Source organism: Podarcis gaigeae (genome assembly GCF_964106915.1).
Source record: "Podarcis gaigeae genome assembly, chromosome: 11".
Taxonomy (NCBI): Eukaryota; Metazoa; Chordata; class Lepidosauria; order Squamata; family Lacertidae; genus Podarcis; species Podarcis gaigeae.
This window is the reverse complement of record NC_139687.1, coordinates 497,140-520,392: the sequence shown is the minus strand read 5'-3', so window position 1 is coordinate 520,392 and position 23,253 is coordinate 497,140. Positions and strand designations below refer to the sequence as shown.

The following is a 23,253-nucleotide window of genomic DNA, read 5'->3' as shown; positions in this document are numbered from 1 at the left end:
ATATTGCAATAGAGCTGATCTGCACATCATTCCCACTACATTGCTGAGGTTAGTGTACATGTCTATAGATTCATATGAATCAAAAACAATTTTCAGCAAATAGACTTGTTCTGGGTAAAAGGAGCTGCAAAAAGGAAGGTTGTAACGATTTTTAGATACTTAGCCCAGTTCACCTGAGAGATGCTGGCCAACTGTTTTGATCAAGATTAACTTGTCCTGCCCATAAAACCACAGGTAGAAAACAGTCACAGCAGATCACATTTTAAAAAAATATATATATATTCTTCCTTTTACATATATTTGCCAAATAAAATAAAAAAATCCAAATCACAATACTTCTTAAAATGAACCAACAATTTCAGGTTTTTATTAAGGGGGTACATCAATCCTTGTTTGGGATCCTATTTGAATATTTTGCTGTCTATACTGAAAGCTGTATCACTAATTAGCTGCTTTTGATGTTACTGGCATTCTGGTGAACGATGCTGAAGTCTCTGAGGAATCAGTCACACTAGTGAATATTATTGCCTTACCTGTCGAGTGCTGTGCTAGTAGGCATACTCCTACCAAACCCATGCACGGGCATCTGGCGGAAATAGGGAATGCAGGAGAGATTGGCAGCAATGATGGCCAATGAATCTGAAGGATTCACAAAAAAACCATTTTGGCCTAGGATCATATAGCGGTCCTGGAAGAGAAAGAAAGCGTATTAGGGATAGGGCAGAAAAAATAAGTAGAGAGGTTCATCCACAACTGTAAAATTGGTCATCTTCAAGCTGGGGGTCTTTCTACATTCCCTCACACACAATCCAGCAAAAGGGTGGCTCATAACTCTTCCTTGGCTCCAGTCTCATAGCACTGAGATACATGTACGTATATGCTTCCCATTAAAAAATAATATTTCTATTGATTAGGCTTGACTAGACTGTATTGTGTTTTTAATATTTGGTTGGGAGCTGCCCAGAGTGGCTGGGGAAACCAAGCCAGATGGGCGGAGTATAAATAATAAGTTGTTGTTGTTTCCAAAACTCAGGGGAAATTCTAACTTGTTTGAATACATTTGGGGAACATTTTAAATCAGGGGAAACATAATTTATAATAAATTTTATATTTCATAACATTATACTGTCTCTTTCTCACCTTAAAACAAATCTTTTCTGGAGGGATCATGGTCTATTTATTGGCTCACAGGGAGCTTGATTAAGATAAAAGGACACTACCATTCTACACTAGAAAATCAGGAAAGAAATATATTTCATTAGCAACATTTTGCAGACCCAAGCACAGTGGGCCAGGAGTCACTGAGGGGAGGGGTTTGGAAGTGTAGAAGCAGAAAATGGCTGACACCAGCTTGGGATCAAAAGGCAACCACATTACTGATTACAGGTGTAAGTTGGTTTTGGCATAGGCATTGGATATGTATCCTGAATCAGCCAACACAACTGTTGGCTGATAATTCCGTCAGGGTCAATCCTGGAGTTAAGCCTCCCCCCTTGACACAAATCAAATCCTGCCAGGTCACCATTTGAAATCTTCTACTGCCCACTAGCCCTGTCTGGGCTTTCAGACAGAAACTCTACCCCGGACTTCTTTACTGGGGTACCCTGAATTTTAATCCTGAATCTGGGGGTGGGGCACCAACCCACCTCCTAGCTTTTGAGTAAGGATCAAAACCAACGCCTTTTTCCACCAATGTTGTGACAGTTGCTATGAGGAAGGGAAATCCTCCAGACAGGCCCAATTTGTCTGCAGGCAAATTCCTCCCTGGCCCCAAAGATGGCAACCAAGTAATTCTACAGCAAGGCCAGACATGTGTGCTGCCCTCTTACCTCCAGGCAGAGCCACAACATATAAGGTGGGCAGGTGGGGTGTCCATTCCAGACTGCTCTGCCTGCTTGTAATGCAGCCGGCTTTTATGCCCCAGTGGCGTGAGTGACCAAAGACTGGCTCTGCCAGGTCTGTCGTCAAAGCACTGCCCCACCCACCAGGGCCTGGATTGGTCTGTCTGAATTTTGAAGGCAATTCCGTCAGCCCCTGTGGCTCGCTGAGGCCAACCGAGATGTCAACCTGCTGCACAAGCAAGTCTTTTTATCACCACCACCAACACCACCCTCAGCTCTCCAGGAGCTGTGCTGGGCTGCAACTACCACTGCTTGGAAACAGTAAACGGTCTTTATCTGTGAGATAGATTTTGAAATTAGACCCTTACTCAAACTTGCTACTCAAGAGTGGGGCTATCAACTGTTTCCTTTATACCTGCTTGAACCATGTAGTGAAAGGGGAGAACTCCCGGCACATCTTGCCTATCAGATCATGCCTTGGGAATCTTCCATCCACCAAGCAGGAAGTTTTTCCAGGCAGATCAACCCAGAAGGGAAAGGATCAGAAGCTAGATGAGGAGAGTGGGAGCAATAATTGGATTGAAGAAGCCATTCCAGTTTCACTGAAATGGAGATGCAACCTAGAGTGAATAGAACTGTGCCCTTCAAAGAGATGAAAGTGTGCCCCCAAAGTAGCATTTCGAAATACTCTTTGCCTCCAAAGTATCTTTCTGCTTTAAAGTAATATTTGTACAAGCTTGCATTTATTTAGTTCCTCCATTAAAAAAAAGACTTAGTGGTTGCAGTACATGTTCAAAACTGTAAGCCTCACTGAATTTAACATCTATGTACCATATTGGCCCAAATATAAGCCGCACCCACAAATAAGCCACAACTTTAAAATTCATGGGGTGGGGGGAAACAATACCTCGGCTGCTTCTGGGTGGGGGAGTCATGCCGCTTTGCTGGTAGTGTAAGGTCGCGAATATAAGCCACACTTTAACTTTTCACGGTCAGAATTTGGGGGGAAACGTGCAGGTTATATTTAGGCCAATATGAAATATTATTTTTCATTTCCAGCAGCATGAGAGCTGGTTGATAGTTTTCACTTGTGACCTTGTGACCTTTCTGTAAGCAATTAAAGTTGAATTGATTCAACACTGAGTAATCTTTGAAAAACTGAGCTGCTCATAAACAGCAGAGGAATTTTCAAGGGCATAGCTGGTAGCTAGATCTTCAGTTTCTCCCACATTTTTAAATAGACATTTATTTGAAAGTCCCTCTGTGAATGTCAAAGTTGAACAAATAAAGACAACTCTTAAACTACCAAATCTGATCTTACACAAATACCTACTCCATCAGCATCAAAAGCAGCTCCAAAGCCATACTCTCCTCCTTTCATTGCCTCCAACAAAGAAGTGGCGTGTGTCAGGTTCGGGTCAGGATACTGGCCACCAAAATCCTCCAAAGGAACACAGTCAACTGCAGAATTAGCAGGAGCTCCTAATTCATCACACAGGATTCTCCGGACATAGGGACCCATCACTACAAAAAGAATTGTTTTCCAATTTAGGGACCATCTTTTAATTAATGTCCAGATAGAACACCCACCATTTTGACCAAACAGAAATGGGATAAATTTATATTAAACAGGACATCATAAACTTCACTACAAGTTATGACAGAGGCTTCAGAAAAAAAGAGGACAGTTTCCTGTTGAATGAGAAATATTCTCAATCTGAAAGGGAGCACTGGAATATCACAAAGCACAGGAATCCAGTTGTGCTCAACTTGTCTAACAATTCTACTAAATAACCCTTTTGATAGCATTCAAATCCCTTCTTCATAAGAAGCCATTTATCTCTATTCAGATAAACAAACGCCAAAGCAAAACGAGCAGAAAATCACATGATACAGTCTTAATAGAGTGTTTGTGGAAAAGTACGTGTTTAAAAGTGCCTGTACATTACAGTCATATGAGAAAGCTTTGACACTGGATGACCAGGCCAGCAATTATGTAGCTTCCATAGCTGGCATAGTCAAGTAAGAAAACTTCACCAGAGTGTCTGAATCTGCAGTTATTGAAGGCGATATTTCACACATGAACCTGGGGTTCCCGGAAACTCTCTGTTTTAAGAACTACCCTTATTCCATAACATTAGAGTTTTGTGGAACGAGACAAAAAAGACATTGTCTCATTCCATTTTTATACCCAGGGCAAAGCTATGGAGTTTATTAATACAATATGACCTGTCCCTTCCTATGACTGTTCTTTATCAGGGCCAACTCAATTCAATCTTAAATTTTCATCTGAAGAAATATCCTATCTTTACATAAAGTTCCTTTCACTCAGACTTGTCTCTGACATAGGAGATTTCTCAGTCTCCGTCTTCACCCCAACCACGGGGATAAGAATACTGAGCTATGTTGTAAGGAAGGGGTAGTCAACCTTTTTATATCTGCCTCCCACTAATGCATCTTTCTTGATGGTAAAATTTCCTTACCACCCACCAGCGCTCGATGGAAGGAGGATTCAGTTTGTGCTGTAGAACTTTCTACTGCCCACCTAGAATCCTGAAACACCCACTAGTGGGCAGTAGCGACCAGGTTGACAATCCCTGTTGTAAAGATTACTTGGATAATATATTCGAAACATTTTGAGCACTGTAGTTGTAACATTAACAATGCAATCCTGTTTGTTTTCTCAGAAGTAAGTCCCAATGGGTGGTATTCAACTCAGTTTTACTCAGAGTAGACCCATGTATCATGAAAGAACATGAGTTAGGCCCATTAATTTAAATAGATCTAATCAGAGTAAACATTAGTTGAATACCACCCAATGTGTTTAATGTGTTTATTTAGTGAGCATTGTTTAGGATTGCTGTATAAATTATTACTGCATAGCAACTACCTAGCTATCATGCTCATGTTTGAAACAACATTTTATTTTCATTATATTAGCGTTTTACATGTTTAAAAATGGGCCTCCTTACCTCCATTCATGGCATCAATTCTGATCTTAAGTTGATTTGGCCCTGTTAGCAACCCTCTGATGGCACTGAAGTCAAAGACAGTCCGTAGAAGATTGAGGTAGACTTCCACTGAATCTATTATTTCAACTGTGCAAATAAAGGTCCAAGAAATATCTAGTTAGTGTATGTTGTCTTTCAGCAACTGAAAATAGATGGCACAGAAACTTTGGGGCCATTCCCTCTGCAATGCCTCAAGCAAATACAGCAGCCAAGTGCCCACAAAAATACTCCTGTTATTGTGGGGTGATGTCAGATGCCTCCTATTGTCAATATTCTAGATATTGTAGGAGTAAGCAAAAATCCTATTTGCGAAGTGAAGGCTAAGCAAGGTGCCATAATCAAGGAGGATACCCAAGAGATAGGACCACAGGCAAGGGTAAATTGGGCAGTTGTATTGTCTAGGATGAAATTAGAGATGAAGTGACACCCATGTTCCAGCAAAAAATCATTTATTTATAAGCATCACAAGCCAGCCAACATTTATTACTGCTGTCCTGTTGATTTCCATAGTGAAGTTAAGCACATGTTCATGTCTTTCCCATCATATTAAATTGGATTTGGTGCTTAGTTCTGGCTGGATCGTATTTATATCTGTTAGAAATGTCCATGCTCCCTTTTCAAAAATGTTGCCCACTATTTAAAATAGAACAAAATAATAACAGCAACAACAAATAAAAATAGAAGTTGTTTTAAAAGCAAACAAACAATTGATTTAGAAACCTAAAGTAATAAAAACAAAACCTACCATAATCAAAACTGAGTAGAATGTAATGAAGGAATCAGAATGTAAAGCTAAAGTTTAAAGCTCAGCAAGTAGAAGCTAAAAATGAATATGCCCAGAGAAATAAAGTTCTAGAAGCTAACATGAAATAAGAATACAATTAAAGTAAATACAGTGAGTTACAGGGCTGGGCTGGATGTCAATCATAGCCTGTGAAACATTGACTCCAAAATGGCATAATAAGGTATATCAAAGATTTCCTGAAACCCTCAAATGATCATAGGGGAAAAGCCCTCCTAAAGATTGGAATGGACAATCTAACTTCATTGTAAGAGCTGAGCAGCTGGGAGACATTATATTCACATGACAACATGGAGACGAAAGCTATGACAAAGAATACAATACCACGGAAAGGCTTGAATTTGTTCTCCAAATCAAATTCTTGTCTTCCTAGCCGAGATAAGTCAATTCTCAGGTCCGAACAAATGGCATATTCTTCAAGGGTTTTGCTGATCTGGTAGATTTTGTCAGAAACAACATCAGGAGCTGGTCCTGAAATTATAAATGCATACATTTATAAAGTCGGTACAGTATAGGTAGTTTGAACTACAGAAAAACTGCTGGAGTAAAATATGCTCAGGATCAGAGTATTGAATTGGTATAGTGTTAAACTGAGAAACAATGCAAGCTTAAAATAGTGTCACACATATCAGCAGTACATGAAAGTTATATTGTAGATGTTTGTAGCCTACAGAATGCTTCCTTTTATCCTTGTCTTGAATTCTAATGGGTCAACAGCCTAAGTCTCTGGCCTTTGATCTCCTAAGAAATGTAATTAAGCCCTTTGAATTTGGTGAATAATAGTTAATTTTCCTAGTCTACTACATGGAACTAAAAAGAAGAAAATACAAGTGCATTCAAAGAAGCTTTGACCCCAAAACTAATAACCCAATTCAGTGAAATAAAGCTACATGAACAAAGCCTCTCATACACTAAACTGACACGCATGCATATATCTGCTGGCATAGCAAAATCGATTTGAGCCCTACGGAACGAAATGGATGTTTCTATTGATGCAAATGAGTATATGCCCTCATATTCAGGACTACATGAAACTGAACTGCCAGAAAAAGAAGGGTATATGTTTGATAAATAAATGTCATACAATTTTCTATGGGCTTGCACAAAACCCTACATGACCAAGTAGGGTGACCATCCAAAGGACTTCCGTGTATATAAAAATGAGACTTCATACTAGTAGATTTCAAACGACACCAGATTGTGCAAAAGACAATAATAATGGCATGTATAAAATATCTAAAAAGAAGTTGGCAAAGCTTCCAGGACATTTGATCACTGAGCACCTGTTGGTTTCTCTAGGATACAACCCACTAAAATAACTGAATCTATTAAAATCTTAGACTGCTTAGAAAAATATAGAAACAGTATTTTTGAATTTTTAGACAAGTATAAAAGTCTATTTTCAATCTGCTTTCTTCAAAACAATTGATAACATAAATCTTAAAATTACATACCTCCATTGGCAACATTAAACTTAACTCCAAATTCTCCTCCAGGTCCTCCGGGGCAGTGACTAGCAGTCAGAATAATCCCACCGGCTGCTTTGATCTTTCTGATAACGCAAGAAACAGCAGGGGTGGATAAGATGCCATTCTGACCAATAACCAATCTTCCAATCTAGACAAGCCAGATAAAAAGAACAATATCACATTTTGTTGGCATGGGGCTGAGTTACTGAGTGATGCTCAATGATACCAAACAAACATTATGAAGAAACAGTGCCATCTATAAGTTCAGTATGCGAATTATTTATTAATTAAAAGATTCTGTATTACCCTTCACCAAAAATGGTCACAGGGCAGCTAACAAAAATAAAGTAATACGAGCAACAAGTGGCAGGAAAAGGGGCATAATGGGCTTCTATGCGCTTTGTCATTGACCTCTGTCATAAGACTTAATGAACAGCAATATTAAAATGATTCTCATGTTACTTAATTAACATAATCATAAAAATGATTTCTGCAACAAAAAATGTATTTTTTAAAACCCTGGAATCTAAAAGAATATAATGTTGGGGTGAGACATAACTTCAGTGAGGAGATAATTCTGCAGATTATAACTTTTGTAGATATATTATATAATTATATAGTAGATATAATTGTATGAACATTTTTACAAAATTGAAATCAGAAAATGTGCAGATTGAGAATCATGTCCTAAATTATAAGATTAAAAGATATGGTATTGCATATCTTATTGCAACCTAGCATTGTCTAGAATGACGTGATGCAAGAGCCAGGGAAGTGTCTGGGAAGTGTCAGAGATAATTGGTGCCTCTTCATTGCTTTTAGAATAAGATGTTTTTATTCAACTTATTCAAACATTTATTTGAGTGTACTCATTTCAGTAAACTATAGCTTGGCCATTTTTTAATAAAATGCTTCTAACCTAAAAGCAGGGACGCAGGTGGCGCTGTGGGTTAAAGCCTCAGCGCCTAGGACTTGCCGATCGAAAGGTCGGAGGTTCAAATCCCTGCGGCGGGGTGCGCTCCCGCTGCTCGGTCCCAGCGCCTGCCAACCTAGCAGTTCGAAAGCACCTCCGGGTGCAAGTAGATAAATAGGGACCGCTTACCAGCGGGAAGGTAAACGGCGTTTCCGTGTGCGGCTCTGGCTCGCCAGAGCAGCGATGTCACGCTGGCCACGTGACCCGGAAGTGTCTCCGGACAGCGCTGGCCCCTGGCCTCTTAAGTGAGATGGGCGCACAACCCCAGAGTCTGTCAAGACTGGCCCGTACGGGCAGGGGTACCTTTACCTTTTTTAACCTAAAAGCAATTCTTTACCTTAGCATTAGCAATTATTGATGCTTTATTTACTTCAAAAGAACAGATGCCTAACCACAAAGTGAACTTTACAAGAACTTTGCAAGTACACATGATGTAGCTACACGGTTGGAACATGAACACGTATCTATGCACGCATCTATGCCTGTTGGTTAAACAAACATACAGTGCTATTGCCTGTTGGTTAAACACTTGTCTTCATCAAGTAAGGAAGTGGCTTGAACTTAACATACAATGGATAGGAGCATAGAAATTAGGGTAGCTTGTGGTCTGCAATAAAAATATTCTGCTGATATGTCAATAAAGTTATCTGGGGGGGCGTGTGACCATATTTGTACAATGATTAGTAAGGGAAATGGAATGTTATTATGCTAATTAAACAAACAAGATACGCTGGGGACCTTCCATGCCTTTTCTGTAAGGGAGGGGGAGAATGAACTTCGAGACTTTAAATACTTGTATAATTTCCTGATTCTGTGTGCCTCCTCTGACACTTTGTGTAACCAGGTCACCCGCTTGCAAGCATAATAAAGCTTTCCTAATTCACCAACTTGTCCAAGGTCATTTTATTAAGGATCCAGAAGACTCAAAGTCTTGATGGACCATTTTTCATATCTTACAGGAAGCCAGAGTCCAAATCCCTACTCAGCCATAACACCATAACATGGTTTAAAGCATGCCATGACAGCAGCCACAACGCAGGAAATGACTTCGACTGGGTCTCAAACCCTTTGGTGAGTAGGGACTTCCCCTCCATGTGAAGACAGGCTTTGTCGGATTGAGGAACAAGACAAATAGAGGCTCTAACCTCTGCTGCCTTGCGGCTATACTTATTCATGGGAAAGGCTATGGGAGTAAACCCTGAGGAAGAACCTGTACCTGCTGCCTTACAAGACATCTTTGGGAGAAGAAAGGGCTCAGGAGTCAACCCTACACAAATCCAAGTCCCCAAGACAGGTAGATGGTGTCTCATACACCTCCTTCCAACAACTCCTGCAGCTAAGCTTTCCTTTGAACCCTATCAGTGAGGCTGAGAGAGGGGTCTTGTTGTCTGGCCAGTCCAGGACCTCCATAACACTGCCCAGGCTTGCACTCCAGGGAGGTCACTTCAGTGCTGCTAATACAGCAAAAAGAACGCAGGGGACAGCAGTCACAAGTTACTAGCCTCTGCAGCCACAGCAGGCACTGTGATTCTCCTGTGCTTTGACTTCATTCCATTGTCTTTTGAGACAAACAGATGCGAGCAACTGATTCAGTAAGGGAGATGTGCAAAAAGAGTTGATATGTATGAGGTTTGCGTCCACATTGTAGTGCTTATCTGGGCCACCCAAAGCTACTAATTTTGCAGTAAGACTAGAACTGGCCAGAAATTTTGTGTCATCGAGTGGTCTTCCAATCTCAAATAGTTTTTTTAAGAAGAAATGCTACTAAAATCAAACTATCATTACAAAAATGTACCAGTAAATTAAACTGCAACACTAATTTACATCCTTTCTTAGTACAGCCATTTATTAGTTTATGTAGCGCTCTAAAGTACAGATATTCAGCTAAGAGCCTGACATTATTAAGAAAAATCTGCTGTCAGCTATCCTGGTCAATGACATAACAACTCTAAAGTTAATGAGAAAGAACTTATCCCATGTGGTATGCACAAAAAACTGCGCAGCCAAACTCTGTATGGCTAGATTGGCAATCCAAGAGTCCTGGTTAGGCCCCATTAACTTTTCAACTACAGTGGTAACTCGGGTTAAGTACTTAATTTGTTCCAGAGGTCCATTCAGAACCTGAAACTGTTCTTAACATGAAGCACCACTTATATAATGGGGCCTCCTGCCGCCGCCGCGCTGCCAGAGCCCGATTTCTGTTCTTATGCTGAAGCAAAGTTCGTAACCTGAAGCGTATGTAACCCGAGGTACCACTGTACATGGAAGTATACAGGTAGCAATGAATGGAAATCTGGGAGTCTCCATGAAGACGCAAGAATCTGAAACTGTATGCTTAGATCTTCAGTTGGCATGAGAGAGAACAGACAGCAATTGCCTTTCACGGTGGCCTTTCAGCTTGATTAAAGAGATGACTTATTGCTGGGACCTGCAGCTTTCACCGAGTCAGATTTCTGTGTTAAAAATAAAGGCCAGAGTACAGTGCACTTCAGAACACTTTGGCCTGGTAGGTTGCATTTGCCAAACATAGTGTGAATTGTGGCTGTTCAACCCATTCTTACAACAACAAAAAATGGTGTTAAGCAGAAACCAACTAAGAAAGCTATAATTTCAAAGCTTTATTTACCCATTGTTTTTGCTTAATATAGAAATAACTTCAGAGTCCCTTGAACTATTCATTTATCTAAGGTTATGTGTAAACTCAGTGGAAGAGGATTAAAAAAGAAAGTCTTAAATGTAAACCATTTGTTGGGGGAGATTACTGAAGGCAAAAAAGGGAGGCAGGTTCAGCAACAGGTATAAGTCCCAGCAGCTACTAAGTTCTGGTTTGATGACAGAAAAGGTGGGGCCAGCCAGGTTAGAAGCAGTTGCCCTGTTTAAGAAGTCCAAGAACAGGGTAAGGAGTTCAGAATTGCATGGAGCAACTGAGTTGTTCCAATAGGTTGGTATGCACCCCCATATGCTTTTAAAGATGGGGCAAGGCACTGAATTTGGGCAGGATGTGTCTGTTTTATTATCACATTTTTGTGTTGCATTAGATTGTTATAAGGTGTACATTCTTTGTTTCTTCAGCTTGTAAACCGCCTTGAGTATTGTAAGATAGAAAGGCAGTATACAAATTAAAAGTGATGATGAGGATGAGGAGGAGGATGTTCCCTACAATGGGAGCATCACAAGGTCCTGGGTGAACAGGCTGTGCCCTCCGATTCTGACTCTGCTTCCTCTGCTCCTAGGGGTTGCTGACACTCACTCCCCCAGATCCCAGTGCTGCACTCCTTTCCCTGGGAGGAAAGAGGGGGAATGGGAGTCCTGCTATTCCAACTGCAGGAGCTGAATACAGGCGGGGGCAGGAGAGAAGGACTGTCATCCTTCTCTCTTCCCCAGTCCCAGACTCTCCATGATATCCTCCTCAGCAGTTTCAACCAGCCACTAGGGCTGGGAAATACATCAATATATCGTCCAAAACTGGTTTTGAATCCACATTATGACCTGTTTTGACCTCGCAATACCTTGTCAGGTGAATCTGAATAGAATTTGAGGGAAATTTTAACAAAAGGATTGGGGACTGACAGCTTCCCGGGGGGTGGCTCAGCTGAACTGAGACTTTTCTAGGCAGGAAGGGGAGAGTCACTGCTGCTGGGATTAAAATCTGTAGAGGGAAGGGGACTTCCCTCTTCCAAACTGCACATACCCAAGCTTGGAAAAGGGGATGACAAGCAGCGCACCACCATCTCTTCGTTTTGCTCACTCGCCTTCTTCCCCAGCTCCACAATCCCTTCTCCTCGCACTGAGGGAGGGCACCCAATTTCCCAAGGAGGAAGGAAGCAGCAGCCTCAGCGGATGTGCATCTGCACCTCAGAGCTGCTCCCCCACCCCTGCCGCTGCCTCTCCTCCCTACCTGGACTGAAGATGGCAGCTTGACACCCCCCCTTCCACTCCCACCCTCTCAAACCACGAGGCTCCAGGTCAAACCACATCATGAGGGGCTGAGAGGAGACAACCAAGTGGGAAGCAAATGCACTAGGATGCTGCTGGCCAGGGAGGCATTCCTCCTCCTGCACCCTCAGAACTGCGGTAGGAAAATCCATGAAGCCAGTCAATGCTTCTCCCGATTCCTGTTACCCTTCTGTGTATATGCGCATGCGTTTGTCTGTGTTGCCCTGTGTTGAGAATCTGGATGTTGGGGTGCAGGTTCCCCCTCCAGCGCCTCACTCTTCTGCTTTCCATCTCCACTCCACCCTGTCCACGAATCAACACGAGGTTTGGCAGCTTCTTCCTCTCCACCTCTCTCTGCCTAGGTAACAGTTGACCCCATTCACCTCTACATAGTTCACCCTTATTTCAGACATTGTGATATATCAAGATATTGTGGGATTTAAAGCTACAGTCAAGTGCAACATTCTGACAGAGGACTAATGGCCTCCATGTTCTAACTGGTTGCTGTGACAACCAGTTTGTTGGTTGCTGGTAGTTTTGAAAGATAACTGCTCAGCTGCAGTCACGTCAGGACCAACTTCCCTCTGGTATAGTTTATTAGCATGTTATGTGACCTAAGCCTGCCTTCAGGTACAGCTCTGTAAACCTACATGAATCTGAGAGTAAACTAGTTTTATATTAACATGAATCAGATTTGTGTGTGCATTCTTTAAGAGGGATTCAAAGGGATTTTTATCCAGGAAGGCATCTTTATTAGTAGAACTCAGATGAGTCAGTAACAAGCTGATCGCTGCATAAACTTATAATGGGGATTGTTTAACTCTGCTAAAGTAAAACTTCCCACCATGGGTTATGGGCCCAGAGTTGCATAATTTTTTTTTTACTTCCTGGTTATCCAGTGGGGATTAAGCAACCCCTCCCTTCCCTCAGAGGTTACAGTTACCTAAGGCAGTGAAGATCTTTTTTATAATTTTGAGATGGCTAGTGTGATGGCTAGTTGATAGTGATCTAGGCCGAGGCCTGCCTGTGCTAAATGAATATAATTTTGTGAACTGGAAGCAACGCTTAATAGCACTCCTAGATACAAAAGGAGTCCTGGAAGCTATAAAAAGCCCCTGGCCTACAACCACAGATGAGGGTGATTTAGATCAAGATATGAGCTTGGGAAGAAAAGAACAGTAAAGCCAGATTCATCATTTGAATGGGCTTCACGATTAACACCTCTCAATGATAAATTTTGAAGATAGTACATCTCAAATTTTAAGTGATATAGAGCGCATGTTTGGAGACACCATGAAGAGCTCCTACAGAATGTTAATACATGAGTATTAGACTCAGAATGAATTCTAAAGATGAATTCACACAGCATATGAACAGTTTACTGAAATTATTCAAAATATTCAGCTTACTCCTAAACCATTTGATGAGGAAATGAAGACATCATTTCTGTTATCATCCCTAGGACCAAGATTTGATGCATTTGTTGGTATAATGGACCACAAAGAAGGGTCCTGACCATTTATTTGAGGAAGGGTGCAGAGGGAGAGCTGAGTCTCCAGAAAGAAATGTAAGGGTAAAGACAGCAATTATGCGTCTAGGCAGTTTGCAAGGCCCAAAGACACACAGAAAATAGTAGTTTGCTTCAATTGCAAGAAGGAAGGCCACCCAAAACAAAGATACCCCTCCCTTTTCAGTCAAAAGGGGAAAAGAAGAGGGAACTGGCTGCTACAGGAAAGGAATTTAGCTGTCCAGAATTGTAAAAATAAAAGCAGTAAGTGGATTCTGGATCATGGTGCCAGCTCGCATGAGATAAATGATGCGGTAGGATCAGAAATTGAGATTGCAGATGGAAATATTGTCCTAGCGAGAGGGGCTGCTGTGAATTTGAAATTTAATATAGACAATCAAATTTTACATACTACAGTGGAAAGAGTCCTGTATGCTCTACAGCTCAGCTGCAATCTGATTAGTGTGTCCAAAAAGGGTTTCCAGATAACGTTTGGAAATGGACAATGCAAGGTTACAAAGAATGGTAAAGTGTTTGTTCAAGCTAAACTAATAAATGATGTATATGAGGCTGATCTTTCAGAGAGATCCGCAAAGGTGGCCCATTCAAGCCAGAAGGATGAGGCGAAGCTGCAGTTGTAGCATAGAAGGCTGGGACACAGAGACACCAACGTCATTCTAGACTTAAAAAGGTAAAGGGACCCCTGACCATTAGGTGCAGTCGTGACCGACTCTGGGGTTGCGGGAGTAAGGCAAGAGACGCGCGCTCTGGAAAGGCGGGAAGGGAGAGCAGAGCGTTGGTATGACAACCGCATTCCAGACGTGCCGGCACCAACTGAGCCGCCTGCGGAACCAATGGAGATTGGAGGAGCGCGCGCGCGCGGGGGTTTCAAACTCCAGCGAGGTTCGTAAGAAGGAGGGGAAAGCGAATAAGAAGTGTTTCCTCTGCCAGCAGCCGGGACATTTTGCCAGAGTCTGCCCTCAGAAAAAGGCGTGGCAAGGAATGGTGGGGGCAGTTGGGAGTGAGGAGGAAAGAGATAAGGAGCAGGGAAACGGCAATGCTTGGCTGCAGGAAAGCAGGCACAGCAGCCAGGCGAGCAACCAGTAGAAGTGCCCAAACCAGACCCTCCCCGAGCAGCCATAGCCATAGAGGTGGTGCTAGAACTCCCCAACGGACACCCAATCAAGGTGAAGGCGCTGCTGGATTCAGGCAACTCTTGCAACTTCTTTAGCAAGGATTTTGCGCTGGAACACCAGCTCCATGTAGTGCCTCTAGAACATCCCTTGCAAGTAACAACTATTGATGGGAGAGAACTCTTGGGGGGGGGAGTTACCCACCAGACCCCGCCCATGAAAATGACGGTCTCCAGACACACAGAGACAATTGCCTTTCACGTAGCCACATTAGCAGGACCACCTATCATACTGGGAATGAGTTGGCTAGCACTGCATGACCCAGTAGTAGGGTGGCACCAGCGGACAGTCACCTTTGGGTCGGCCCACTGCGTAGAGCACTGCCACGGGGGGGGGGGGACCTGAGGGTGGCAGTAGCCAGGGTGGCAGGGATGGCGGTAGGGGAAAGGGGGAAGGTACCACCTCAGTATGCTGACTTGGAAGAAGTCTTCAGCGAGAAGGAGGCGGATAGGCTACCCCCTCACAGGCCCTTTGACTGTCAGATCAACCTACTCCCAGGGGCTCAGCTGCCAGTGGGTAAGCTGTACGCCATGTCAGATAGGGAGATGCAGGAATTGCGGAAGTTTATTGACAAGAACCTGAAGAGAGGTTTCATACGGGAATCTAGGGCGGTGGGGAGTAGTCCAGTGTTCTTTGTGGACAAGAGAGACTCCAAGGAGCCCAGGCTCGTAGTAGATTACCGGGCCTTGAACCAGGTGTCGGAACCAGTGACCTTCCCAATGCCCAGAATTGATGACATTTTGACCAGGGTAAGGAAGGGGAAGATTTTTACCAAACTGGACCTTCGGGGGGCGTACAATTTGATAAGGATGAGGGAGGGGGATGAATGGAAAACCACCATGTTCACTCCTCTGGGGGCCTTTGAGTACTTAGTTATGCCCTTCGGATTACAATCCGGCTCAAGCACGTTTCAAGCTTTCATGCACCACGTGCTAGGGTCCCTGCTGTACAAGAATTGCGTGGCTTTCTTGGACGATGTGCTAATCTACTCGGAGAATGAAGAGCAGCATGTAAAAGACGTCAGGGAAGTGCTGAAAAGACTGCAGGAGCACCAGCTGTGGGTTAAACTGCAGAAGTGCCAATTCCACGCTTGAGAGGTGGAGTTCCTGGGTTACAGGTTGTCGGACAAAGGCTTAGCCATGGACCCAGGCAAGGTGCAGGCAGTGCTAAAATGGAAGCCTCCCAAGAACCGGAAAGACGTACAGAGGTTCCTGGGGTTTGGAAACTTCTATAGGAAGTTCATCAAGAACTTCGCCCATTTAACGGCACCCATAACTGATTGTCTCAGCAGTAAGAAGAAGTTTGAATGGACGGAAGAGGCCCAGCGGTCCTTTGAAAAGCTAAAGAGGGCTTTCGCATCGGAAGAGCAACTCCTACACGTGGATCTGCAGAAGCCGATGAGGCTGGAGACGGATGCGTCAGACAGAGCGGTGGGGGCCATATTGCTCCAGCCGGGAAATCGGGGAGTGTGGAAGCTGTGCGCCTCTTTCTCAAGGAAGCTGAACAAGTCAGAACAAAACTACACGGTGTATGATCGGGAGCTGCTGGCAATTCATGAGGCTTTTTGACGCTGGAGACATTTTCTAATAGGTGCACAGCACAAAATCCAGGTGTGTACGGACCATAAGAACCTGGAATATTGGAGGACTGCGCGAGTCCTGAACCAAAGACAGGTGCGGTGGGCACCGGAGTTTTCCCAGTTTTATTTTGAGATTAGGTACGTGCCTGGGAAGGAAAACGTCAGAGCAGACGCTCTCTCCCGCAAACCCGAGTACTTGGAAGGGGAGGGAGTGCCGGACGTACGTCATGTCATACCCAAGGACCGATGGGTGTGTGGGGGAGTGTTGGTAGGGAGACAAGAACTAGCCGGGTTGACGAGGGAGGACCAGTACGCCCAAACCAAGATCAGGGAGATCCGAAATGCAGAAGAAATTCAGGGGGGGTTGAGGTAAAGGAGGGGGCTTTGTACTATAAAGGTGTGTTGTACATACCCGAGGGGGACTTGAGGAGAAGAATACTGAAACAACTTCATGACAACCCCACAGCGGGACATTTTGGTCAACACAAAACAATGCTACTTGTCACCAGGCAGTTCTGGTGGCCAAGGGTGAGGGATGATGTGAAGGAATACGTACGGGGGTGCGAGCGCTGCCAGCAAGCTAAGGGGGAGAGGGCAGCACCCGCGGGGTTACTGGAGCCTTTACCCACACCAGAGAAACCATGGGAGGTGGTATCAATTGATTTTATGACCGATTTACCCAAGACCAGGGGGAAAACGGCAGTAATGGTGGTAGCTGACTTGATGACCAAAATGTGCCATTTTATTGCTTGCTCGCATGCAGTGACAGCAGAGGAAACAGCTAAGGTGTTTGTAGAGCATGTTTTCAGGTTGCATGGCGCCCCTTGAGGGTTTTGTCCGACAGAGGCAGGCAATTCCAGATTCTGGAGGAAGCTGATGAGCCTGCTGGACGTCGAGGTGAGCTTCTCGACGGCCAGACACCCAGAGACCAACGGACAAGCAGAAAGAGCTAATAGCATACTTCAACAGTACCTACGCTGTTACGTCAACGAAAGAACGATTGGGTGGACAAACTAGCGCTGGCTGAATTTGCATACAATAACGTGGAACATGTGTCCATGGGGTTGAGTCCATTCATGGCCAATTACGGGTGTCACCCCAGGGCCTTCCCCGGGGAGGGGGAGGGAAAGTGGAGTGTGCCGGTGGCCGAACAATTTGTGGAAGAAATGGAGGCTTTACACCAACAACTTAAGATTAACCTGGAAAGGGCAAAAGAAGCGTACAAAAGGCAGGCTGACAAGCACCGCAGAGAAGGGGAAACTATAAGAGTGGGGGACCAGGTGTGGTTGTCTACCCAAGGGTTACCGTTCAAAGGGGGGTGTAAGAAATTACGGCCAAGGTGATTGGGACCTTTCGAGGTAACCCAACAGGTGAATCCTGTGACCTTTAGGCTCAAATTGCCCTCCAACATGAAACTGCACCCGGTGTTCCATAGGTCCTTACTCTCACCGTTCAGGGAGGGGAAGGAATTTCTGGGTCAACAAAGAGAAACACCCCTGCATCCACAGATGGAGGAAAGGGAACTCAGTGGTCATGCAGCTGAAATTCTCGATTCAAGGTGGAGAGGGAGGCGAGTGGAATATTTGGTGGCTTGGGAGGGGGAGTCAGAATCGGAAAACACATGGGTTCCAGCAGAAGAGATTAGGGATGAGTATCTGCAGGAGGAGTTTCATCACAGGTTCCCTAGCAAGCCCAAACCACTAGAGAGGTTCTGGGTGGAGCAATTTGGTACCACGGATGATGAAGAAGAGTTTGTGGGATTTCCCGCCTCCGAAGAGGAGGAAGGGGAGCTATCCAAGGGAGAGGAATCCGACTGGGGAGATTGGGGAGCGGGAAGAGACAGCAGCAGGTGGAGAGCGGTGTTTGAATCATCAGAGGGAGGGGATAGCTCCTTCCAGGGGTTCCCTGCGTCACCGTCCAAGGAACGGACGGGGGAGGGGGAAGGCCCTGGGAGGGAGGTGGATGTCAGGGAACTGACATCGGAGCCGAGTGGAGAGGTAAGGCTCCCTAATGATGCCGGAGAGGGAACCAGCAAAGAGAGAGAGAGAGCTTCCGCTGGGGAAGGAAACCAAGGTGACACCAGGAAGAAAGGAGAGGCTGAGAGTACTTCGGAGGGGAGGCTCCGAGACTCTTCCAGTGAGGTCAGTGAAGAGAGTGCAGGACCACCGCTTGGCACCCACTCTGCGCAGAAGGCTTCCGCGCAGAGAAGCGAGGAGGAGGTTGGCTGTTAAGGAATTCTTATGTTGGAGGAAGTTTAGGAAACGCCCACTGACGGATTCTGCCAGTGACTGAGACAGTCGCGTTTTTAGGGCTGTCAAACCGGGAAAAGGTCCAGATATACAACCAGCTCAGAGCAGTTTGGAATTTACGCACAAGCAACCCCAATTCCCATTACAAAGACCATGAAATTTTTTAAGATAAAAGCCTATGATGAAAGAGGAATTCAAAAGAAGGAACTAAGGAGTAAGAAACACTCGTGATTGCAATAACCAAGGTAGGAAACAAACAGAATTTGGATTAAAAGTTTAGCAGAAGGAATAGTTTTGAAAGGATCTGATTTTAGCAATGTCACAGATGAAAAAGCTATGATGTTTGGCAGCCAGTTGAATTTTATAAAGTTTAATGTTGTAATCCTCATTAATATTAACTATGGTCAGTGCTGACATATTCAGGAACTGTGACTAAGCCAGGAGGTGGAATTTATTCCCAAGAGGGGAGTGATTGATCATTTTGCCACAATTAAGATGGAGTCAGTGTAATGTAGTAGATGTCAGACTGGAACCAAAGAAACCTACATACCGTATCCCCCCCCCCCCCGCAGCCATCCCCAAGCTAGAAGAGGGAGACAGAGCGCTCTGTCTCCCTCTTCTACCTTCAGGGACAGCCTCCCTAGCCTCCGTGGGGCAGCGGCTTGCCCCGTTGTCCCCCGAGCTTGTGGGACTGGCGGTGGGGAGAAGCTTGCCTCTCCCCACCGCCAGCCTCCAAACCAGGTCGGGGAATAGTGGGATGGCGGCGCTCCGCCTCCCCGCTGTCCCCCGAGCTTGTGGAGCTGCCCGATATCTGCCCGAAGTGCACTCCGGAGCGTGCCCCGTGCTGCAGGCTGCCACCCGCAAGCCTTGCGAGCCCGGCGGGAACTCCTGCCAGGCTCGCAAGGCTTGCGGATAGCTTCCTGAAGCCTGCATTCGCCCCATAGGACGCAAAAATATTTCCCCTTCATTTTTGGAGGGGAAAAACTTCTTCTGAAGTTTACTATACAGAGGAAAGGAGCAGCCAAGCATACTAGGACTCAATTTCTTGACTTTAAGAAAGCCAACTTCATAAAACTTAGGGAAGTGCTGGGTGAGATCCCATGGACAGTAATACTAAAAGGAAAGGGAGTTCATGATGGCTGGGAGTTTGTTAAGAGGGAGATAGTAAAAGCACAACTTCAGGCAATACCAAGGAGACGGAAACATGGAAGGTGCCTAAAGAAGCCAGGGTGGCTATCTAAAGAACTTTTAACTGAGTTAAGATTAAAAAAGGATGTGTACAAAAAATGGAAAAGGGGGGAAACCACCAAAGAGGAATTCAAACAAATAGCCAGCACGTGTAGACACAAAGTCAGAAAAGCTAAAGCACAGAATGAACTCAGGCTTGCTAGAGAGGTTAAAAGCAACAAAAAAGGCTTTTATGGGTATGTTTGTAGCAAAAGGAAGAACAAAGAAACAGTGGGGTCACTCAGAGGAGAAGATGGTGAAATGCAAACAGGGGACACAGAAAGGGCTGAACTCCTCAATGCCTTCTTTGCCTCAGTCTTCTCCGATAAAGAAAACAATGCTCGACCTGAAGAATTTGGAGCAAATGATTCAGCAGAGGAAACACAGCCCAGAATAACTAAGGAGATAGTACAAGAATACTTGGCTAGTCTAGATGTATTCAAGTCTCCAGGGCCAGATGAACTGCATCCAAGAGTATTAAAAGAACTGGCAGATGTGATCTCAGAACCACTGGCAGTCATCTTTGAGAATTCCTGGAGAACAGGCGAAGTCCCGGCAGACTGGAGGACGGCAAATGTTGTCCCTATTTTCAAAAAGGGGGAAAGAGAGGACCCAAATATTTACTGCCCAGTCAGTCTGACATCAATACCAGGGAAGATTCTGGAGCAGATCGTTAAGCAAACAGTCTGTGAGCACCTAGAAAGGAATACTGTGATCACCAATAGTCAGCATGGATTTCTGAAAAATAAGTCATGTCAGACTAACCTGATCTCGTTTTTTGACAGAATTACAAGCCTGGTAGATGAAGGGAACGCAGTGGATATAGCCTACCTTGATTTCAGCAAGGCATTTGACAAGGTGCCCCATGATATTCTTGTAAAGAAGCTGGTAAAATGCGGTCTTGACTATGCTACCACTCAGTGGATTTGTAACTGGCTGACTGACCGAACCCAAAGGGTGCTCATCAATGGTTCCTCTTCATCCTGGAGAAGAGTGACTAGAGGGGTGCCACAGGGTTTTGTCTTGGGCCCAGTCTTATTCAACATCTTTATCAACGACTTGGATGATGGACTCAAGGGCATCCTGATCAAATTTGCAGATGACACCAAACTGGGAGGGGTGGCTAACACCCCAGAGGACAGGATCACACTTCAAAACGACCTTGACAGATTACACAACTGGGCCAAAACAAACAAGATGAATTTTAACAGGGAGAAATGTAAAGTATTGAACTTGGGCAAAAAAATGAGAGGCACAAATACAAGATGGGTGACACCTGGATTGAGAGCAGTACATGTGAAAAGGATCTAGGAGTCTTGGTTGACCACAAACTTGACATGAGCCAACAGTGTGACGTGGCAGCTAAAAAAGCCAATGCAATTCTGGGCTGCATCAATAGGAGTATAGCATCTAGATCAAGGGAAGTAATAGTGCCACTGTATTCTGCTCTGGTCAGACCTCACCTGGAGTACCATGTCCAGTTCTGGGCACCACAGTTCAAGAAGGACACTGACAAACTGGAATATGTCCAGAGGAGGGCAACCAAAATAGTCAAAGGCCTGGAAACGATGCCTTATGAGGAACGGCTAAGGGAGCTGGGCATGTTTAGCCTGGAGAAGAGGAGGTTAAGGGGTGATATGATAGCCATGTTCAAATATATAAAAGGATGTCACATAGAGGAGGGAGAAAGGTTGTTTTCTGCTGCTCCAGAGAAGCGGACACAGAGCAATGGTTCCAAACTACAAGAAAGAAGATTCCACCTAAACATTAGGAAGAACTTCCTGACAGTAAGAGCTGTTCGACAGTGGAATTTGCTGCCAAGGAGTGTGGTGGAGTCTCCTTCTTTGGAGGTCTTTAAGCAGAGGCTTGACAACCATATGTCAGGAGTGCTCTGATGGTGTTTCCTGCTTGGCAGGGGGTTGGACTTGATAGCCCTTGTGGTCTCCTCCAACTCTATGATTCTATGAATCTATGAAAAAGTGCGTCCTATAGGGCGAAAAATACGGTACATACATACACTCAGCCTCAAACCTCATTCACAGCATTTCAGCCAAACAACCTGACAGGATTGCTGTAAAGATACAAATGATGAGACTGATGAAAGAAACATGTTTGTTGTCAACAGTTCCTTGGGAAAATTTAGGATTCTTATTTTTTACTATCTGAAAAGAAGGAGGGAAGATAAGAGGAAGTATAGGTGATCAATAAATGGAAGAACATCCAAGTTAGGTTAAGCAGAGAAGCCATCTTTCTGTTCCTTCCTCCCTCGTTTTGTTTTGGGGTGTTGCTCAAACACAAATCAAAGGATGATCCCTTTGACTTCAGCACTCAGGAAAAAAAGACCTAGGGCTCATTCATACGATTGTTTAATGTGGATATAGTAAAGTTCTTGTAATTCTCCATTGTCGTTATGTCATTCTCCTCTAAATCACAGCCTTAACAGAATCATAGAATTGTAGAATTGGAAGGGGCCACCAGGGCCATGGAGCCAACCCCCCGCAATGCAGGAATCATTTGCCCAACATGGGACTTGGACGCACAACCCTGAAATTAAGAGTCTCATGCGCTACCAGTTGAGCTCTCCCAGTTTTTAATGTGCTAATAACTACTTTTTATTCTTTTTAGAGATAGATGAACTCCCCCAGCCCAAATCAAACTGAACTGCTTGGACCGCTGTCCAAGTTATTTCCGCAGAAGTCAGGAAAAGCTTGCTTTATTTCCCAAAACAATTTAAGTTCAGAAGTTTCCTGTCCCTCTTTCTCACCTAGCCCCCGCCCCATATCTCCCCTGTTGGCACTCAATCCACAGTAAAAGAAGGAAGATCTGCACCCTCTCCTTCCTTTCTGGCATGCTGAGGGGGAGAGACAGTCCCAAAGGGCCTTGAGAAACATTTCTTCTCCCAGTTAATGGCAGCAGCCGCTTCCCCCGGCTGATCTAGCAGCTGGCCAGAAAGGGAAGGGAGAGATCCAATTTCCTACCTTCCTTCTTGCAGCTGGAGGGGCATTACCATTGGTTGTACTGCCATCATCATTCAGCTGTACTGCCTGATAAGAGGAATTTAAAGGCAGAGGAGGGGCTTGGGGGGATTGGAGTGGATATGTTTGTAAACTGGGAACTAGTTCCAAGCCCAAACTCAGAAAACTTTCAGGCATCTCTGTGTGTTTTTGTGTGTGTCTTTTTTGAAGAACCTACATACGATTTTTTTAAAAAATAAAAGTATACTGTGAATTGTTTTGAAGTAGTTTTTTATCCTTTTATGACCTGTTTTCTGTCCCTGAAGCTGCTTTTGAAATCAAGCCACTTGCCTCTAGATTATTATAGTATTGTCTTCATTCTGCCAAACTGTACTAAAAGGGTGGAGAAAATATAAGTATTCTTTTTTTTTACAAATTGCCAAAAGCTTTCCCTTAGCTTTTTCAATTGTTGCTCATACACACATAGTTCTTATGGTACAAACATGGTATAT

General features: G+C 44.3%; 1 protein-coding gene across 2 annotated transcripts in view; it reads right to left on the bottom strand.

The window, feature by feature from the left end:
• PGM5 (phosphoglucomutase 5) overlaps window positions 1-23,253 on the bottom strand; it is a 118,816-nt gene that overhangs the window by 91,617 nt on the left and 3,946 nt on the right. Inside the window, exons 1-6 of one of the 2 annotated variants that reach the window (XM_083702043.1) lie at window positions 12,219-12,428; window positions 7,109-7,271; window positions 5,979-6,125; window positions 4,814-4,939; window positions 3,175-3,365; window positions 534-688 (exon numbers count right to left, since the gene is read on the bottom strand). In XM_083702043.1, coding sequence (XP_083558169.1) covers window positions 534-688; window positions 3,175-3,365; window positions 4,814-4,939; window positions 5,979-6,125; window positions 7,109-7,271; window positions 12,219-12,323 — 887 coding nt within the window. In that variant the 5' untranslated portion in view covers window positions 12,324-12,428. Of the gene's footprint in view, window positions 1-533; window positions 689-3,174; window positions 3,366-4,813; window positions 4,940-5,978; window positions 6,126-7,108; window positions 7,272-12,218; window positions 12,429-23,253 lie in introns of those variants that run through there. The other variant, XM_083702042.1, reaches the window with a different exon arrangement.